The sequence below is a fragment of the Cydia fagiglandana genome, chromosome 16 (assembly GCF_963556715.1).
Source record: "Cydia fagiglandana chromosome 16, ilCydFagi1.1, whole genome shotgun sequence".
Classification (NCBI taxonomy): Eukaryota; Metazoa; Arthropoda; class Insecta; order Lepidoptera; family Tortricidae; genus Cydia; species Cydia fagiglandana.
Window position 1 is genome coordinate 3870519 of NC_085947.1, and position 18222 is coordinate 3888740.

An 18222-nucleotide genomic window follows, 5' to 3' on the forward strand; every position below is an offset into this window, starting at 1 on the left:
CGGTACGGTAATCTGTAGACACTAAGGTTTCTTAGTAGACTTAAAGGCCGCAACACACACACAGAAAGAGATATCTGTTTCTAGCTCTCACTTATGGGTGCGACGCACCGAGGTCGCGGTGCGGTGCGATAATGTGTTACCACTTTAATAAATAGCAACAAAGAGAATATAGTATAGAGGCGGATTGTCAAAGTAAATTGTGTAGCCACTGTAAATTTACTGCCATCTTTCGACAGAAGGTTAAAACTGTTAGAACGCCATTTGACTTTGATCCTTATTCTTTTACTTATATGTGTTAACTTGTTAAATTTTAATATTAACGCCATCTACTCGACACTAGGCCAAAGGTATCCTGCAATGTTTTCGAGCCATGGCGTCATAAGTCATAACCTTCAGCCTAATACTCTCGAGCAGATGGCGTTAATATTAATGTTTAACAAATTAACACATATCAGTGAAAGAATAATGATCAAAGTCAAATGGTGTTCTAACAGTTTTAATCTTCTGTCGAAAGATGGCAGTAAATGTACTGTAGCTACATAATTTACCATGACAGCCCATATAACCATTCCAGTCGCAGAATCATCAAAGTGGTAACTAAATGTCAGATGTGTCGTAACAGAGTCCACACAATGTGTCTAGAATTGTTTCGAAACAAAGTGTCGTCGCCGTGTGTACACTTTTCCGTAACAAGGTGTCGACACATTTGTGTGCACTTTGCGTGCGGTTTGCGACTAAATCTGACAGCAAATTTGTGACAGCAAATGTCAATATAAAATACCTCTGGAAAACCAAGGTTTGTCAAACTACTGTTAGTGTCTCGTGTGCTCGTAAGTAATTCTAGTAAGTCGTCATGGGCGATGCAAATGATAATAATCGACCAAAACCATATAAACACCCAACACCCGTCAACCTTTTACAGAAAAGTTTTTAAAGAAATGCAATAAGCTACTTAGGTCAGCCAACGAATGCTCCAAAAAGTTGTAGAGGGAAATGCTCGGAACACAATTTTTGACTCTGTAACTTGGTTTGGACAAGTTAGGAGGTGAACATATCAAAAGTCCCCGGCCGTAGCCCTTGAGCGGGGGGAAGAGAGGGGGCTTTGAAGGTCCTATTTTCCGGTTTTTCGATTATATCTCGGAAACTATGCATCTTAGCGACATGGCCACTTATAAATACAAACTGAAAGTTAATTTAATTTGTTACAAGTTTATTCAGTCAATTTTTTCGATATGTTGAATAGTTTTTGAGATATCCGCTCTTGAAAGTTTATTTAGGGCTCTCAATTTTATCTTGATATATCTACATCAGTGAAGGTGCTAGGTCGTGTATGGTATCGTTTTCGTATAAATCTGGGTTGCTGAATGTGAATCCATTTAAGGTATCACATTGACACCATTCCACAAAATTAAAAAAAATATTTTTAGGGTTCCGTGCCTCAAAAGCAAAAAACGGAATCCTTATAGGATCACTCGTGCGTATGTATGTCTGTCCGTCTGAATACACAAAATAGTTCTTTACCTATAGATGACAGGAAAACCTATTAGAAATGTGCAGTCAAGCGCGAGTCGGACTTAATGTACGGAACCCTTAATACGCGAGTCCGACTCGCACTTGGCCGGTTTTTTTTAAACTCCTCTTGACGCTTAACCGCTGAACCGATTTCGTTGAAATTTGGTATAGAAATAGTTTGCGTCCCGGAACAGGACATAGGATAGATCTTATAACCAAAATCATCTTTTGAAGGTGTGAAAAATGGCGTGGAAATTTGTACGGGAAATCAATAACCGCTGAACCGATTTATTATTGAATTTGAGATGGTCTACATCTTCTAAAAAAACATGACTTCAAACCTAAACTTAAACAGTATTAACTTCAAGAAGTCAATTCTGAATTCCCCCCTACACCTCATTTCACACCTTTAAAGGATGATTTTTGAGATAACTTATTATGTCCTGTCTCGGGACTCAAAATATATGTGTACTAAATTTAAATTAAAACTGTTCAGCAGTTTAAGCGTGAAGAGGAGTTTAAAAGAAAGTATTTTAATAAGTTTATATGTTTTTACTTTAGAATGGTGTCAATGTGACACCATAACTAAATTTGGTACCGCGAATTTATACGAAAACGATACCAAACATGGCCTCGTAGCTTTACTATTGTAGTAGAAGTCAAAATAAAATTGAGAGCCCTAAATTCTTATTACTTGGCCAAACTTGTGTAGAAGGAAAAGGAAAAATAAAAGTCTTCGCCAGGAATATAAGACACAAATATATTTTTTTTGCGTTACTATTTCAATCATCAAATATAAACATATACTTGGTCAAGCAGATCTTGTCAGTAGAAAAAGGCGGCAAATTTGAAAAATGTAGGCGCGAAGGGATAGCGTCTAATAGAAAATTTAAATTTCGCGCCTTTTTCTACTGACAAGATTTGCTTGACCATCTATACCTTGATTATATTATTCTAGTGAGATCGACATAGATAAACAAAAACATTTACTTAAAAAATTACAAGATCGAAATGTCACGGAACTTGTCAGAGTAATATGTGAAAAATAAAAACTTTTATGCCAAAAAAATCTGGACACAATTTAAGAAGCATCCAATTGCGTCAAGGAATCATCTGTATTTTTGCTTGTTTCATTACCTCCTCGCTTCTTTTTTTGTCCTTTGTATTCTGTAGCAATTTGTTAGATCTGAAAATAAAGATAACTTGCGTCGTCACAGATGTCGATTTATAGGTTTTAGGGAGTGCAGAATTCGAAAACGATGATCATTTTATAATCCAAGATGGCGGCTACGTATTTTGTCATAAAAGTCGTCATGAATATCGTTTTATAGGTTTTAGGAACTGCCGATTTCGAAAATGATGACCAGTTTGGAATCCAAGATGTGTGCCGTGCACTTTGTCATAAAAGTCGTCATGGATATCGTTTTATCTCTATTTCTTCGTATTATTCTATTCTTAACCTCCAGAATTGCACTCCAATTAAATATTACTACTACTTATTTATTTATAAAGGAAGTGATGAATACATAAATATGTATATACATTAAATATTTTTTGTCGCCGTTGGAGTTAATGGAATAGTCGACGCTGAAAATATGCTAGTACCTCACCTCATTTGAAGTAAGACATTGTAACACCTCATTTTAGAAAATGAGGTACTCATACAAACTCATTTTAAATTGATGTCCTACCCATCACTACTTACATCTTGGAATCCAAAATGGTCATCATTTTCGAAATCTGCGTCCCCTAAAACCTATAAAACGACATCCATAACGACTTTTATGACATAGTGCATGGCCGCCATCTTGGAATCCAAAATGGTCATCGTTTTCGAAATCTGCGCCCCCCCCAAAACCTATAAAACGACACCCATGACGACTTTTATGACATAGTGCATGGCCGCCATTCTGGATTCCAAAATGGTCATCATTTTCGAAAGCGGGGCCCCCCTAAAACCTATAAAACGACATCCATGACGACTTTTATGACATAGTGCATGGCCGCCATCTTGGAATCCAAAATGGTCATCGTGTTCGAAATCTGCGCCCCCTAAAACCTATAAAACGACACCCATGACGACTTTTATGACATAGTGCATGGCCACCATTTTGGAATCCAAAATGGTCATCATTTTCTAAATCTGCGCCCCCCAAAACCTATAAAACGACACCCATGACGACTTTTATGACATAGTGCATGGCCGCCATTTTGGATTTCAAAATGGTCATCATTTTCTAAATCGGGGCCCCCTAAAACCTATAAAACGACATCCATGACGACTTTTATGACATAGTGCATGGCCGCCATCTTGGAATCCAAAATGGTCATCATTTTTGAAATCTGCGCCTCCTAAAACCTATAAAACGACACCCATGACGACTTTTATGACATAGTGCATGGCCGCCATTTTGGATTTCAAAATGGTCATCATTTTCTAAATCGGGGCCCCCTAAAACCTATAAAACGACATCCATGACGACTTTTATGACATAGTGCATGGCCGCCATCTTGGAATCCAAAATGGTCATCATTTTTGAAATCTGCGCCTCCTAAAACCTATAAAACCACACCCATGACGACTTTTATGGCATAGTGCATGGCCGCCATTTTGGATTCCAAAATGGTCATCATTTTCAAAATTGGGGCCCCCTGAAACGTATAAAACGACATCCATGACGACTTTTATGACACAGTGCATGGCCGCCATTTTGGATTCCAAAATGGTCATCATTTTCGAAATCGGCACTCCCTAAAACACCCACCCATCTCGACTTTTATGACAAAGTGTTTGGCTACCATCTGCATGCAAGACATTTCTATTATTTTTACGTACAAAAATGGCCCCCTGTCAACTTCCAACCGAGATTTAATCGATAATTTATTCGATTAATATTCAGATTAATTCAATTTCAATCTATGTTAGGTCGACTAAACTAATCGCGATTAAAATTTGAGGATTAACTTTTTTTATTCCATTAATTAGTCGAATAAACAGTTAATCTATTAAGTCCCATCTCTGACCACGGCATTTTTACACTTTGAGAATATCTGAAAACAAATGAACACAAGGAGCCATTTTGCAAATCCAGTAACTTTGTTATTACTTTTGACAGCGCGTGTCATGTGTCTACACAGAGTCGACACAAAGTCGAAACATTTGCGACTACTTTCTGACTGCAATATTTCTCAGCCTTAAACCATATTTATACATCATAATTAACAAGTTTCGTAGTATGTAAAGCGTTATTTCTGTTATTTAAGTATAGTATACGCATCGAAGTACTAAAAATGCATCAAATAATATATTTATGAACACAGGCACTGAGAAGTAAACAATTTAATTTCCGGCTAAACTAAAACAATGTGGTGGCGCGTTGATTATATTACACTTAGTTTATCAAATCACTCGAGCAGTTTAATTCCCCATAATAATTTAAGTCCTATTGTAATATAAATGCAAACAATATATAATTACGTCTTGCAATCCGTTTTAGAGATGGCGTATTAATGTCACTTATTTTTATTTAACTATTTTTCCATCTGACAGTTTCCATTTGACAGGAACAAAATGAACGAATGAACGAATGATTTTGGCATAAAGTAGTCGCAAACTCGTAACAATGTGTGCACACGGCGACCACACTTTATGTCACTTTGTGTCATGTGTCGACCCTTCCCCATTTCTGGTAACTGTGTCGACACGGCGACGACTCTGCGACTGGAATTGTGACCGAAACAGACGGTGTCGACACAAGATGTGTCTACACCGTGTCGTAACGGCGACTGGAAATGGTTGTATGGGAGTAACTCTCTATTTCAAATTCTCTTTGGTAGCAATAAATATTAGCACTTATAACACGACTGCCCAAAAAAAGTAGGTAATTAGCCTTTTTTAATTGACTTTTTATCAGGCATTAAATATTAACATTACATTGTTTCAGATTTAGACATTCCTGTGCCTCGTCTGTCATCAAGTAAAACTGAACTGTTACCTTAATATATTAAAATGACCATTGCAATTGCCTTCCATTAAATATTTAAAAAATAAGCACAAAAGAGTTTTTCTACTCGTTGACTTCGAGTTACTTCACCTACTATAGTTTGTATCTTTAGGTATTTAAATAAGAGTAAACAAAATCTACCCACAAATGGCTTCTTAAGCCAGTTGAGGGTAGATGAAAACATTACATGATCAAATAATGTAGGTTAAAGTCAGGTCGTTCAGTGACAGATCCAAGCGGTTTTGTATTGTAATCGGGAGCTCCATAGAAAAATGTAGGTTTGTATGCAATTTCCATACAAATTGCAGTGGGGTTGCAATCCGTCTGAATCGGCCCGTAGTGGGAACGCGGCCTGACAACAAAAGTTAAAACTCGACTGGCTACATTAATTGTTTGTGAAAAAAGCAAGTGGAATATATTCTACCTTAGTCCTCATTATGTTACTGAGTTAATTAGTATTTTAGTTATGTACTTCCTAATTATTATGGGCGGCTGATGGATGCAAAATACGTCAAATTAAGCTTAGAATAAATTTAAAAGTGGAAAAATTACTGTCTGTATGTTTTTTTTTAATTTATTCTAAGTTTAATAGCATAGTTCGCAGACGTTTCTACTTGTTAAATTAAAATACGTCAAAATAACGTCGAACGTTAAAGGTACGTAATATGGATATGACTACGATTTTTTTTGCATATATATATTTTTATACATAAATATTACTCGGAATTTAATAAGTCTTATCCATATTATGCAGTCGTCACCATATTGCATCCGTCAGCCGCCTATTACTAATTAGAGTTAGACCAAGAAAAGTCTGCAGCAATTTTGATAGCCCACGCAGTGCAAGTGTCATTTTTAACGTCAAACTTCTATGAAATTATGACACTTGCACTGCGTGGGGTATCAAATACGCTGCAGATTTTTCTTGGTTTAACTCTATTCTCGTTAGATATCATTAAATTCAAGTCAAGTCATACAAGTAGATATTGTTGAAATAAAACGAAATTATATTAACAATTTCACATAAAAGTTAAGTTTTAATCATTTCTTCAATATAATCAGTTATTGGAATAATTATGTGTAGGTACATTGATGTTACACATACATTATGTTATGTTAACAATTTTATAGTAAATAAAAATTATTTAGTCAATGAAGACTGGTTATAGATAGAAAAGTCCCAATTAAAAATAAAATGACATTAAAATACAACAATCATAATAATCTTAGTTTTCGTTTTCTCCATCTTTTTGTTCAGTTATCGCCTCCTTTCCCTTAATTTGGTAAGCTCCGTGTACCACATTATCAGGGGTCAGTTGAAGAATAGCAAAAATTAGCTCTGTAAATTTATTATCAACAGCAAAATTGAGAAGATCTTCCAAGTTTTCAGACGTTGCATTTCTGGCCAACTTTGACACGCAAGCTGACTTGAGATTATCAATTAAGTAACAGTTGGCAATGAGCAGCAGTGTACGGAGCCCGTCATCATCATCAGGCACTGTTCCCAAGTACATGTATTGTTTCAGATACTTAAGGGTCTGGAGAGTGACTCCGGCTAACTGAATCCGGCCCTCTGCCGTTTCCTTCGACTCTCGGCTGAGCATTGTTTTGAACACATCACTGTGAGCGGCCAAGCATGCTTTGTGGACCGCCACACTGCCATCAGTTGCTGTTAAAATGAAATCAGTCCAGTCTGAGTCATCAAAGATTACACGTATATGTAGGATGTAGGTACTCATGGTAACGCGCAGTAATATAATAACACAACAAGACACTCCTATTGCAGACCGCGAAAAACGATTCGTGTATTTGCCTCTATCGCTCTTACATATAATATACATGTAATGTAACATATTCGAGCGATTCAAATAAACGAACGACCGAAGTGGTCTGATAGAATCTATTCTAATTTCCTTTTTTTCTTTTTAATTAATTAAGTGTATGCAAACAAATGCCACCCTCATAGTGGCTCTAGTTTTAAACAATTTAATTAAGTACTGACTTAGCAAAATTGTAAAATAAAAACCCCGACTCCTCATAGGCCGAAACTACAGTCATTAAAAAAATACTTACAGTTCCATGATGGGCTTCTTGTATAGGGTTGCCATACGTCCCGGTACGCCGGGACATGTCCTGGTTTGAAGCATGATGTCCCGGTGTCCCGGCCCATAAGAAAATTGTCCCGGTTTATAAATCATAGTTATTTAGTAGGGGGCATTGAGACAGACAGACGGCCGGACGGTCAACAAAGTGATCCTATATGGGCTCCGTTTTTTTCCTTTTGAAGTACGAAATCCTAAAAATCTACCTACTATTATCTCGAAAAAATTTCGCGCTCGCTTCGCTCGCGTTTTCATTTAGCTACCCACATTATTTGTGACACTTTAGTTGAAATTTGGTACACATATATTATGTCAATCTATAACCCGAAGACGGACATGTAACGTAAATAAAATGAATTTTAAACATAGGGGGCACTTATTGGGGGGTAAATGAGACAGTTAATAAACAAAGTTTTGCAAACTATATGGTGTTATATATCAAGTGATAGAGCTGTGGGAATCTCAAATATATTTTATTAATAATTTTAAGATTAATAGTTTAGAAGTAATTTAAGTAAATAAACAAAAAATGACCACTTCCCCTCTTTATCTCCGAAACTACTAAAATTTAAAAAAAAAATACTAAATAGTTCCTTACCTATAGATGACAGAAAAACCTATTAGAAATATGCAGTCAAGCGTGCGTCGGACTTATTACTTAGTTTTTGATCGTCCCTTACGGGTCTTTTTTAAACATTTCACTCACGTTTCACATCAAAATATACATTGTTGAAAATTGTGTAATGTACGGAACCCTTGGAAGGCGAGTCCGACTCGCACTTGGCCGGTTTTCTTTAAATGTCCCGGTCTGAGCCCCCACACTTATGGCAACCCTATTCTTGTAACAAAGATAAGTAAGTACTTATAATATTTTCAATACGCTTGAGTAGAAGCAAATTCGGTCAGAACGAGGATTAGTTAGACGACATGGAAATGGACGACATGTGGTTGTGGTCTTGTCTTGTGGTCGACGTGGTCGTCCGTCGGATCGGGGAATTCGGGGGAAATTGGGAAGGCCGGATGTATGCTGTAAATGTTGCCATACCTCACCCAAACAAAAGAGCTCTACAGACGGTTGTGATTCGTCAACACAACAGAGGGCCTACCGCGAACCACGTTCGACGTGTTGCCTCCCTGTCACACTTACGTACGAATTTACAAGTGCGACAGAGAGGCAACACGTCGAACGTGGTTCACGGTAAGCCCAGGAGTTAGATGCATTTTATACTTGATCGTGCCAAATCGATTTATCGTCACGACACAACAGGGGGCCAAAATGTAGATTGTATAGAATATCTTTTAATATCGTTGACGATATCGTCCACGATTTACCTTAAAAGTGTTTTCACAGTATCCGATCGGATGTGGGATCGATTGTAGAAAAAAAACCGGCCAAGTGCGATTCGGACTCGCGTTCCATTCCGTACATTACCATATTTTTAGCAATGTATTTTTTATATGTGAAGTGCGAGAGAATTGCCTGTGAAAAACCCGTAGGGGTCGGATCAAAAACTGAGTAATTAGTCCGATTCACGCTTGAATGCATATTTCTAATAGGTTTTTCTGTCATTTATAGGTAAAGAACTATTTTGTATATTTTTTTCAAAATTTTTGACCCAGTAGTTTCGGAGATAAAGAGGGGGAATGGTCATTTTTTGGCTATTTTCTTAAATAACTTCTAAACTGTTTATTTTAAAATTACAGAATTAATATATTTGAGATTCTCAAAATGAGCTCTTTCATTTAATATGTAACACAATATAGTTAATAAAAACATTTTTTTTTAAATTTTCTCATTTACCCCCCAAAAGTGGCCTCCATGTTTAAAATTCATTTGTTTACATAAGATGTCCGTCTTTGGGTCACGAATTTACATGTGTGTGCCAAATTGCAACTTAATTGGTCCAGTACTTTTGGAGAAAATGGACTGTGACAGACGGACAGACTTTCGTTAGTTCTACGAGCTTACGAGCTGGTAGCCGAGACACGAAGACGAGCCACGAGGCGAGAGTGTAATCATTAGCTCGACGAGCTTACGAGCTCGAGGCGAACACTATGTGTAACGGTAACGGTAATTCTCGCGATTTTTTTATGTACGTATGCAGTCAGCCTCAACTCCGTGAACATTTTCGATTTTTCATACATTTAGTATGTATGGAATCTAAGATGAAACTGAAGCGAAGTAGTATAGTAAATATCTGTAAAAAAAAATAATAAATTACAATACATATTACTATATCATATCAACTATATGTATGTAAATATGTAATATAAATATATTACAGGATTACGATGGAGGCCAAAGGACCTAATTCTCTGAAACTCCAGTTTTCAACTAACATATCCAAATTAGAAGAAGGTAAACATTGTGAGAGCCCAGAATTCAATATTCATGATGTGGTAGAAATATGGTTCTTGTTGACACGGGTCGGTAAAAATTATGTTGATTACAAAATATCAACAAGAAATATCACATCAGCGAAAGACTTAATAGTTGAAATACAAGTGGTGTGCGAGAAGCCCAAATATAACAAGAATTTGTTGTGTACAGAAAAATGGGGTGAATATTGGAATGACATAGGAAATACAACGTATAATGGATATTTTAATATACAGGTTGTGATTATGGTGAGTAAGGTGGATTCATTGATAAAAAAGCTCTATGAAGATGAAGAATTCACTGATTTCAAATTGAGCACTGAAGAGGGAAGTGTAGCGGTGCACAAAGCTCATTTGGCAGCTAACAGTGATGTGTTCAAGGCTATGCTAAGCCGGGAATGGAAAGAGACAACTGAAGGCTGTGTACAGATAGAGGGAGTCAGTCTGCAGACCCTCAAGGACCTCAAACAATACATGTACTTGGGCATCTTGCCAGACAATGGGTTGGGCCCACTACTGTTAATCGCTAGATACTATCTAATTGAAAATCTTCAAGTGGAATGCCGCATGAAACTAGCGCAATCAGTCACACCGGAAAATTTATATGAAATCTTGGAATTCTCCGTTTTGAACAAAATGCCAGTGTTAACATTTGGAGTACTTGAGGCAATGTCAAAATCTATAGTTCAAGATGCTCGAAAAAAAATTGTTATCAATAATAAGGCTTCTGAGACTTCTGAACAAGCTGATGAAAAAACTGAGCAGGAACAAAATAATGATAAAAAGGAAGAATAATTTTATTGATTCAAGCCTGTCTAAATTAGATATTCTATTAACTAATCATTGTGAATAAACATAACACATCTTCTCCTTTAATATTTGCAATACCCTCGTAGGGTATCATGTTGTTATGAAACTATTGTACCAAGTAAGAGTTTTATACTGTACCTACACCAACTAAATTCAATAGAATATTTAAGACCAAGTTCGGCCTGGCCAGCCACATAAGGGCTCACGCTAGACAACGTCCATGATGTTTATTTGGGGTCGCCGTCATCGAAAACGATGAGGAGGACTATATATACCAACATGAGAGCAATAAAGTTTCTATTTTTTTATATTATTGTACTTGTATTATAACTATTATAAGCGCCTGGCAGAATTATTAGCATTACAAAATTGATGTCTTCATAGTATCAGGTTGATACCTACAGATTTTCTCTTAGATCTTAAAATAAATCTTAAATAAATAATTATATTATTTAATTATTATTTTAATCTTTTTAAATTACCTAGTTCTAGCTCATTGACTACTACTATAATTATGTAAAAACTTAATTACTTAGGTACTTTGTATAATATACAAAGAAGTAGAAAGAAACAAGTACAATAACCATGTTGTTTAAGTTTTGTTTTTAAGTTGCTGTATTCTCTGTGTTGGTTTCTATTATTGTGGTGTGTTTTAATAATAGGCGGGCAGCCAAAAAATCGTAGTAGGTATTAATTATTTTATTTTTCATTTGATTTGAGTTCAAACAAAAAGTGTAAGTATCTTTTGTGTAAAAATAAGTCTTAGATTTTTGTAACAATTAAAGATTATTTAATAATTGTGTTTATTCATTTCATATAATATAGCAAGTATTTATATTACACTGAGTTCTTTGGCAATATGCAATATAGTACGGTGGCAAACAAGCGAATGGTCCATCTAATAGTAAGAGAACGCTGTAGTCTATGAACATTTTTTGTAACTCAGGTTTTTATAAGTGTGGAGCGGTCTTCAGGTTTACTATAGGTGCTAGTGCTGCACTCTGGCGGCAGAATATTGCAGTAATACCCCCTACTTGTGTTTTTTTTACGTCGCGTGAGTCGCGTCAGGATCTACTGAGCCGATTGTTATAAATGTAAATGAGGTATCAATACTATCAATGAATTACTCTTTATGGGTTTAGATGAGTTAGATGACAGAGGCTGTAGTTTTTAAGGTCCACTGTATAGATGAATACAAGTTGAAAGATAAAGCGGCCTATTGTAGAAAATGAAATAATTGTATTGCAAACATTTTTTTTATTTCTACAAATAATAATTCTTAAACTTAGTAAAGTAAGTAATTAAGATTAAATAAAGCTAATAAAATACGAATGAAATCAATAAAGGCACATAAAGGTAACTTACCTAACTATTTGTGGCATTACATGCCTAAAGGATCCTTACGCTCCAAGTGCATAAAGACCCTTCTCTAATGGAAAGCCACATTTATATTTAAATGAGGTTAGAGAGGATTATACATGTCGTTTCGTATAAAAAGATCGAATGGCGATTAAATCGGTACACAATTGACTTAGATAAGGATGTTGATCACCCCTGCACGGTTCCTTTTATACGGAATTACACAATTTATGGATCTTGACCCCTGATCTTTTTCTATTTTAATTATAAGTAATATAATATGATATGAAACTACCTAGGTACCTATAAGCAATGTAATAGTCAGATAATAAAAAATGCTAGATTATGATATTAATGATTATAAGAGCATCATATATGAAATTCTTATCATTAAAAGTACAAGAATGAATAAAAGGTAAGAACAGTAAGATTAAATGATGTTATTTAAAAAAAAATGTGTGACCCGTGTGAACATAAATTATTTTCCACTGGTCTGTGCACTTGCTGGCTCCTTTTTCTTCAATTGGTAAGCTCCATCTACAACATCATCAGGAGTGAGCTGTAGAATGGCTAAAGCCAACTCAGTTATTTTGTTATCAATAGCAAACTCCAGAAGGTCCTCCAGGTTGTCAGGCGTTGCTGTCCTGGCCAGCTTAGAAATGCATGCCGACTTGAGATTATCAATCAGGTAGTATCTAGCAATCAGCAGCAGTTGACGCAGCCCATCATCAGGCAGGGTGCCCAAGTAGATATACTGCTTCAGATGCTTAAGAGTCTGCAGCGTTACTCCCTCTACCTGTATATTGCCTTCAGCGGTCTCCTTCCACTCATGGCCGAGCATAGTCTTGAACACTTCGCTGTGAGTTGCCAGGTGAACTCGGTGCACAGCCACACGGCCTTCGGCTGTGCTCAGATGAAAGTCAGTAAAGTCGTCATCTTCATAAATGTTCGGAGCGTTGAAACATTTCTCTTCAATCAGAGTGATATTGATTCGGAATGCGACCAAGTAATTGTCAACCGCAGTCATAGTTGGCTTCACACCCATGTCTTGCCAATCGACCCAGTGTTCGGTGCACACCCATTGTTGGGTGTAGCCTAGGTCCTCGCTTTTAACATCTACTTTGACAGCGGTGTCCTTTGCTGAAGCATGTTTTTTTATGGACAAAAATGTACTGAGGGTATCAGTAGAGGATACGAATCTAAATCGTACCTCAGCTAAGTCGTCGATATTGAAGACCTCGCTTAACTTTTCATTAGACGTTGCATATTTGTAAATTATGGAAAAGCTGAGTTTCAAGCTTTTGCCTCGGTGCTGTTTTTTCGCCACACTGAAAATGGAAGAAAAACGAAGTCTCTAATTATTTGTATCAGGGATAATTCGGCTGAAGTGCTTTTTGTCGGACAAATTCAATCCTGTTTTGATTGAAAATAATTCCACCGTAGTCTAGAACCTACAACAACAATTTATCACATGTCACGTAGGTGCTTACGTACAATGTAAATGAGCATAAGCGATTCTTTGTTTCATTATTAGATTAAGGTTCTTAGAAATCCGCTTCTACGCAAGTACGCATTTTGTTGTCGTTGAGCGCCATTAAAGTACCTAACTCATACCTAACTACACATCTACACGTAGGCACAGAATAAATAATAGTACTACCGTACAGAAAGGAAGCTTCCTACAAAACCGAAGTTTGACAGCGGTTCAGGGTCGAATCATGCTATCCCTTTCTAATACATGGCACTATCCCTTTCGGCCAATTAGGGCTGTCAAAATTCAAGTGATTATCTTATCTGTGGTCGTGCACGCAAAAGGAAGTCAAGTGGTGCCAACCCTAATAATTGCTCGGAGCAATGCTGAGCCGAGCGGAGCCGAGTTTGGCCGAAGTCAGGAGCTTCGCACCCCTGACGTAGGTACATAAATAAGATTATTAACAATATACTGAAAATTAAGTAACAATTAAAGTACCTGAAGTTAAATATCAATAATTATCAAGAAACTTATAACTTACACATTCATGGTCGATTATTGTTTTTGTTAATTCTCCTTGTATGGCTTACACGATAACTCGAGCCCACGCTTTTAATTTACTAATGTTATTATCTGCCGTTTGTTCTTGATAAACAAATTGAACTGTAAAACAATGCAGTCGTGCTACTCGTGCTCAAAGTGGTAAGTTTACGCGATCACAGACTGCGAATAGTGCGAATGAACAATGACACAAAAGACGATGAAAAAATTCGGGACTTCCCTGTCATGACCACAGAAGAAATAATAGTTGTCAAGACCATAGATATAATAATATATAGAGATACCTTAAAAGCGAGCTGTCACTGGGACCACTTTTGTTTAGTGTACGATTAACAATGTGGCCCACCTTGCTGTAGCCATGTCGATAAAGTCATATCGATAAACTATCGACATTTCTTGCAATTTTAATTTTACTTAAAAGGTTTAACGATACCTAAAATGAACAAAAACGCTTTTATTCTTTATTGTAGTTATCAGATCACAATTTTATAGTCACGCCCCAGCAGGGAACCAAGGGAAAGTTCAGATATTTATTTAAAATACATAAATACCTACCAAAATAGGTGTTCCGCAATAATTAAATTATTTTATTATATTATAATAATTATTGATTAGCATTTCAATTATGTTTATGTTTAACGAAGATATTGAAGCTTCAATTAATCGCTATTGCGTTCCACTGTGTAGCGTTTATCGATATATAACATGATTAAAATCGACTTTTTACATCCCTAAAAGAGCACACATATACGTTTTTACGCACACATACACAAACTGGGTGTACCTAAAAAGAGGACACTTGGATTTGAAGTCCATTATGTCAACAGTATGGTTGTCCTTTTTTGACAAATGGCATTTTCAAAAGAGCGAGGAGAGCGAAATGATACTAGTTACTGCGCCGTCAAAGAGAACAGAAAACGACCTTTGATGCAAAATTAAAATTGCAAGAAATGTCGATAGTTTATCGATATGGCTACAGCAAGGTAGGCCTCATTGTTAATCGTACACTAAACAAAAGTGGCAACAGGGACACCACGCAGAGACGGGATCTCTATATATTAAATCTATGTCTAATGCTAAAGAAAACGAACTATAGCAACACTGTCGTCGAGGGATCCCCATCTCGCCCCCTCCTCCTGACGCGTCATTCCATGCAAAACATGCCTACATACGAAAAACCGTCACCCGCTGTCCGCTTCCACTAGTAGGTGTATTAGTAAATTGATGTATTTTTGTGTTACATCATTCTCAAGACTGCACGGGCTAGTAATTAATAGACACTTCACGACTTTGTGGTATCTAGACAACACAAATATCAAGATTTCAAGATTGGAATTTTAAAAAAGGACTCCATTAAATCCGTACAACATGACTGAAGAGTGTATGAAATTGTAAGTTATTTTGTCATACCTATTTTTTGTTTTCCAACAGGAAAATCATACAGACTATCATAAAAATATACAATGCATCTTCCTATTACAAAAATAATTCATCCATCAGCAGGGGAAAAAGGAGTAGGTACCGAAGGAGCTATTTTAAAAGCTATTGGCCATTGACGTATATCCCAAGATTGGCCTTACAGGAGTTACAGGCAATAAGAATGGGGCCAGTACAGCGGTGTCGCGATTGGTTGATGAGTCCGCATCACGCGCGCGATATATTTGGTCGCAACCAAAGACTGCACAATTGGCTCGAATTCGTGAGTAACACCGCTGAACTGAACTAGTACCATTTTTAGGGTTCCGTACCCAAAGGGTAAAACGGGACCCTATTACTAAGACTTCGCTGTCCGTCCGTCCGTCCGTCCGTCTGTCACCAGGCTGTATCTCACGAACCGTGATAGCTAGACAGTTGAAATTTTCACAAATGATGTATTTCTGTTGCCGCTATAACAACAAATACTAAAAACAGAATAAAATAAAGATTTAAATGGGGCTCCCATACAGCAAACGTGATTTTTGACCAAAGTTAAGCAACGTCGGGCGTGGTCAGTACTTGGATGGGTGACCATTTTCTTTTTGTTTTTTTTTTGCATTATGGTACGGAACCCTTCGTGCGCGAGTCCGACTCGCACTTGCCCGGTTTTTTTAGTGCACGTAAAGCCCGTTCTGAAATGGGGGGTAGAAATGCGCCATGCCGTCTAAGTGCGCCTACCATTATTAATATATAAAAAACTGCTTACATGATACATAGTAGTAATATTACTATAGTCGCACCAAACAAAAGTCTGCAGCGGATTTGATAGCCCACGCAGTGTAAGTGTAATGTATACGTCATAATGTTTAATTGACGTTTAAAATGACACTTGACTGGGCTATCAAAATTGCTGCAGACTTTTTACGGACTGACTATACTTACTATTCATAAAATTACAAGCCACTAGTAGGTAATATTACTATAGTATATTCTATAAGCAGTTTTTGATATATTAATGGCACCTTCCAACACTCAGGGGCCGATTGCATAACAAACTACAACTAATACACTCAGCGTCAAAAAAATCGCACATCTTAACTTTTTGCTTTCAAGCGGTTTTAAACCTTATATTATATAAGGCAAGATAAGACTATGGGGCCTTATTTGAAAGGTTATGAAATCCTCTATTGGAAAATGTCATAAAATGGACGATCTACCCCATACAAAAAGAAAATTTTCAGGAAAAACGAATCGACGTGTATTCAGAGTTAAAATTGCAACGAATAAAATCACTACAAAATCAACAGATACAGAAAAAACAAACATAAAACTAAACTTAAAAGCCTAGTGCTGCCTCCTCTTGCTCTCCGAGTAGCTTCCATGTGATCAGTCATGACTGTCATGAGTGCCACGATACGTTTTTGAGGCAAGTTGTTCAACTCCTCAATAATGGCATTTTGAAGCCTGTCGAGAGTGGCAGGAGCAGGATCAGGCAACCGAACCTGCCGGTTTAGCTGATCCTAGTGATGTTCGATTGGGTTCAGGTCAGGGCTCCTTGCTGGCCACTCCATAACGGTGATCCCAACCTTCCACAGTTAGTCTCACACAAACAACGCAGTGTGACTGCGGGCGTTGTCATGCATAAACTGGAAGTTGGGTCCAACAAAACCATCATATGGGATCACATGCTTCTCCAAGAACACCTTTATGTAACGCCGAGCAGTCAGGGATCCCTGGCTGTGACCACCTTCAGTGCGGGAAATGCACAGGAGATCAGTTTACTCGTCGATCGAAACGCCGCCCCAGAACATGCGACATCCCTCCCCTTAGCAGACGGTTTCTTCAGTGCAGGCTTGCGTAAATTGCTCTCCCTGCCTCCTATACACCCCCCTGCACCTGTCGTTGGTGTAAAGGCACACCCTCGTCTCGTCGGAAAAGAGAAAATTCCTCTATTGTTCAAACGTCCAATCTTCGTGCAGTCGGCAAAATTGCCTCCTGGCTAGTCGATGCTATTGCTTTAATTGGGGGCCTGTAGCAGCTCTACGGGGCAACATCCTCTTCTCTTCTGGCTTTCTTCCGATCGTAGAGATGCTTACTGCTGTTTTTTGAGCTGCTTGAAGCTGCTGCTGCAGCTCAACAGCCTCGGAGAAACGGTTCTGCAAAGAGTTCGATACAATGTACCGGTTGTCTCTAGCGGAAGAGCAGTGTTGTCTTCCAGGTCCAGGCCTCCTGATGTAACCACCAGTTACCTGGAACCCCAGCAAGACTCGACGGACTCGGAAACCGCTTATGTTAAATCTTTCAGCGACTTCTTACTGCCATAGTCTTGTTTGCAGCAGTGCCACCTCTTGAGCTGCTTCTTCTGGCCTGGTATCCATGTCCAAGGGTTTTTTCTTGCTGTAACGGTTCATTAGTAACCTCAGTGACCTCTGGAGAGCGAATAAACCATAACTAACCTTTACCCTCCATTTTATACCCGTCCCGGATTGCACAACAACGGACCGATTAAAATTGGATCTCGGCCCTTTTTTAAACAAAACGCCTATGTTCGGCGATGGTTGTTTTTACAGATGATAACGATTTATCTTTTTAAAGTTCATTAATTGCG

The 18222-nt window shown here is 37.5% G+C and overlaps 1 protein-coding gene across 1 annotated transcript; it reads right to left on the minus strand.

Annotated features, from left to right (window-relative positions):
- Nucleotides 1-12216: 12216 nt before the first annotated feature.
- On the minus strand, nt 12217-14329 carry LOC134672285 (uncharacterized). Its single transcript, XM_063530182.1, has 2 exons — nt 14179-14329; nt 12217-13494 (listed from the first exon to the last, which is right to left on the minus strand). The coding sequence occupies exons 1-2, from the start codon at nt 14184-14186 to the stop codon at nt 12645-12647; spliced, it is 858 nt and encodes a 285-aa protein (XP_063386252.1). The 5' UTR covers nt 14187-14329; the 3' UTR covers nt 12217-12644.
- Nucleotides 14330-18222: the final 3893 nt, after the last annotated feature.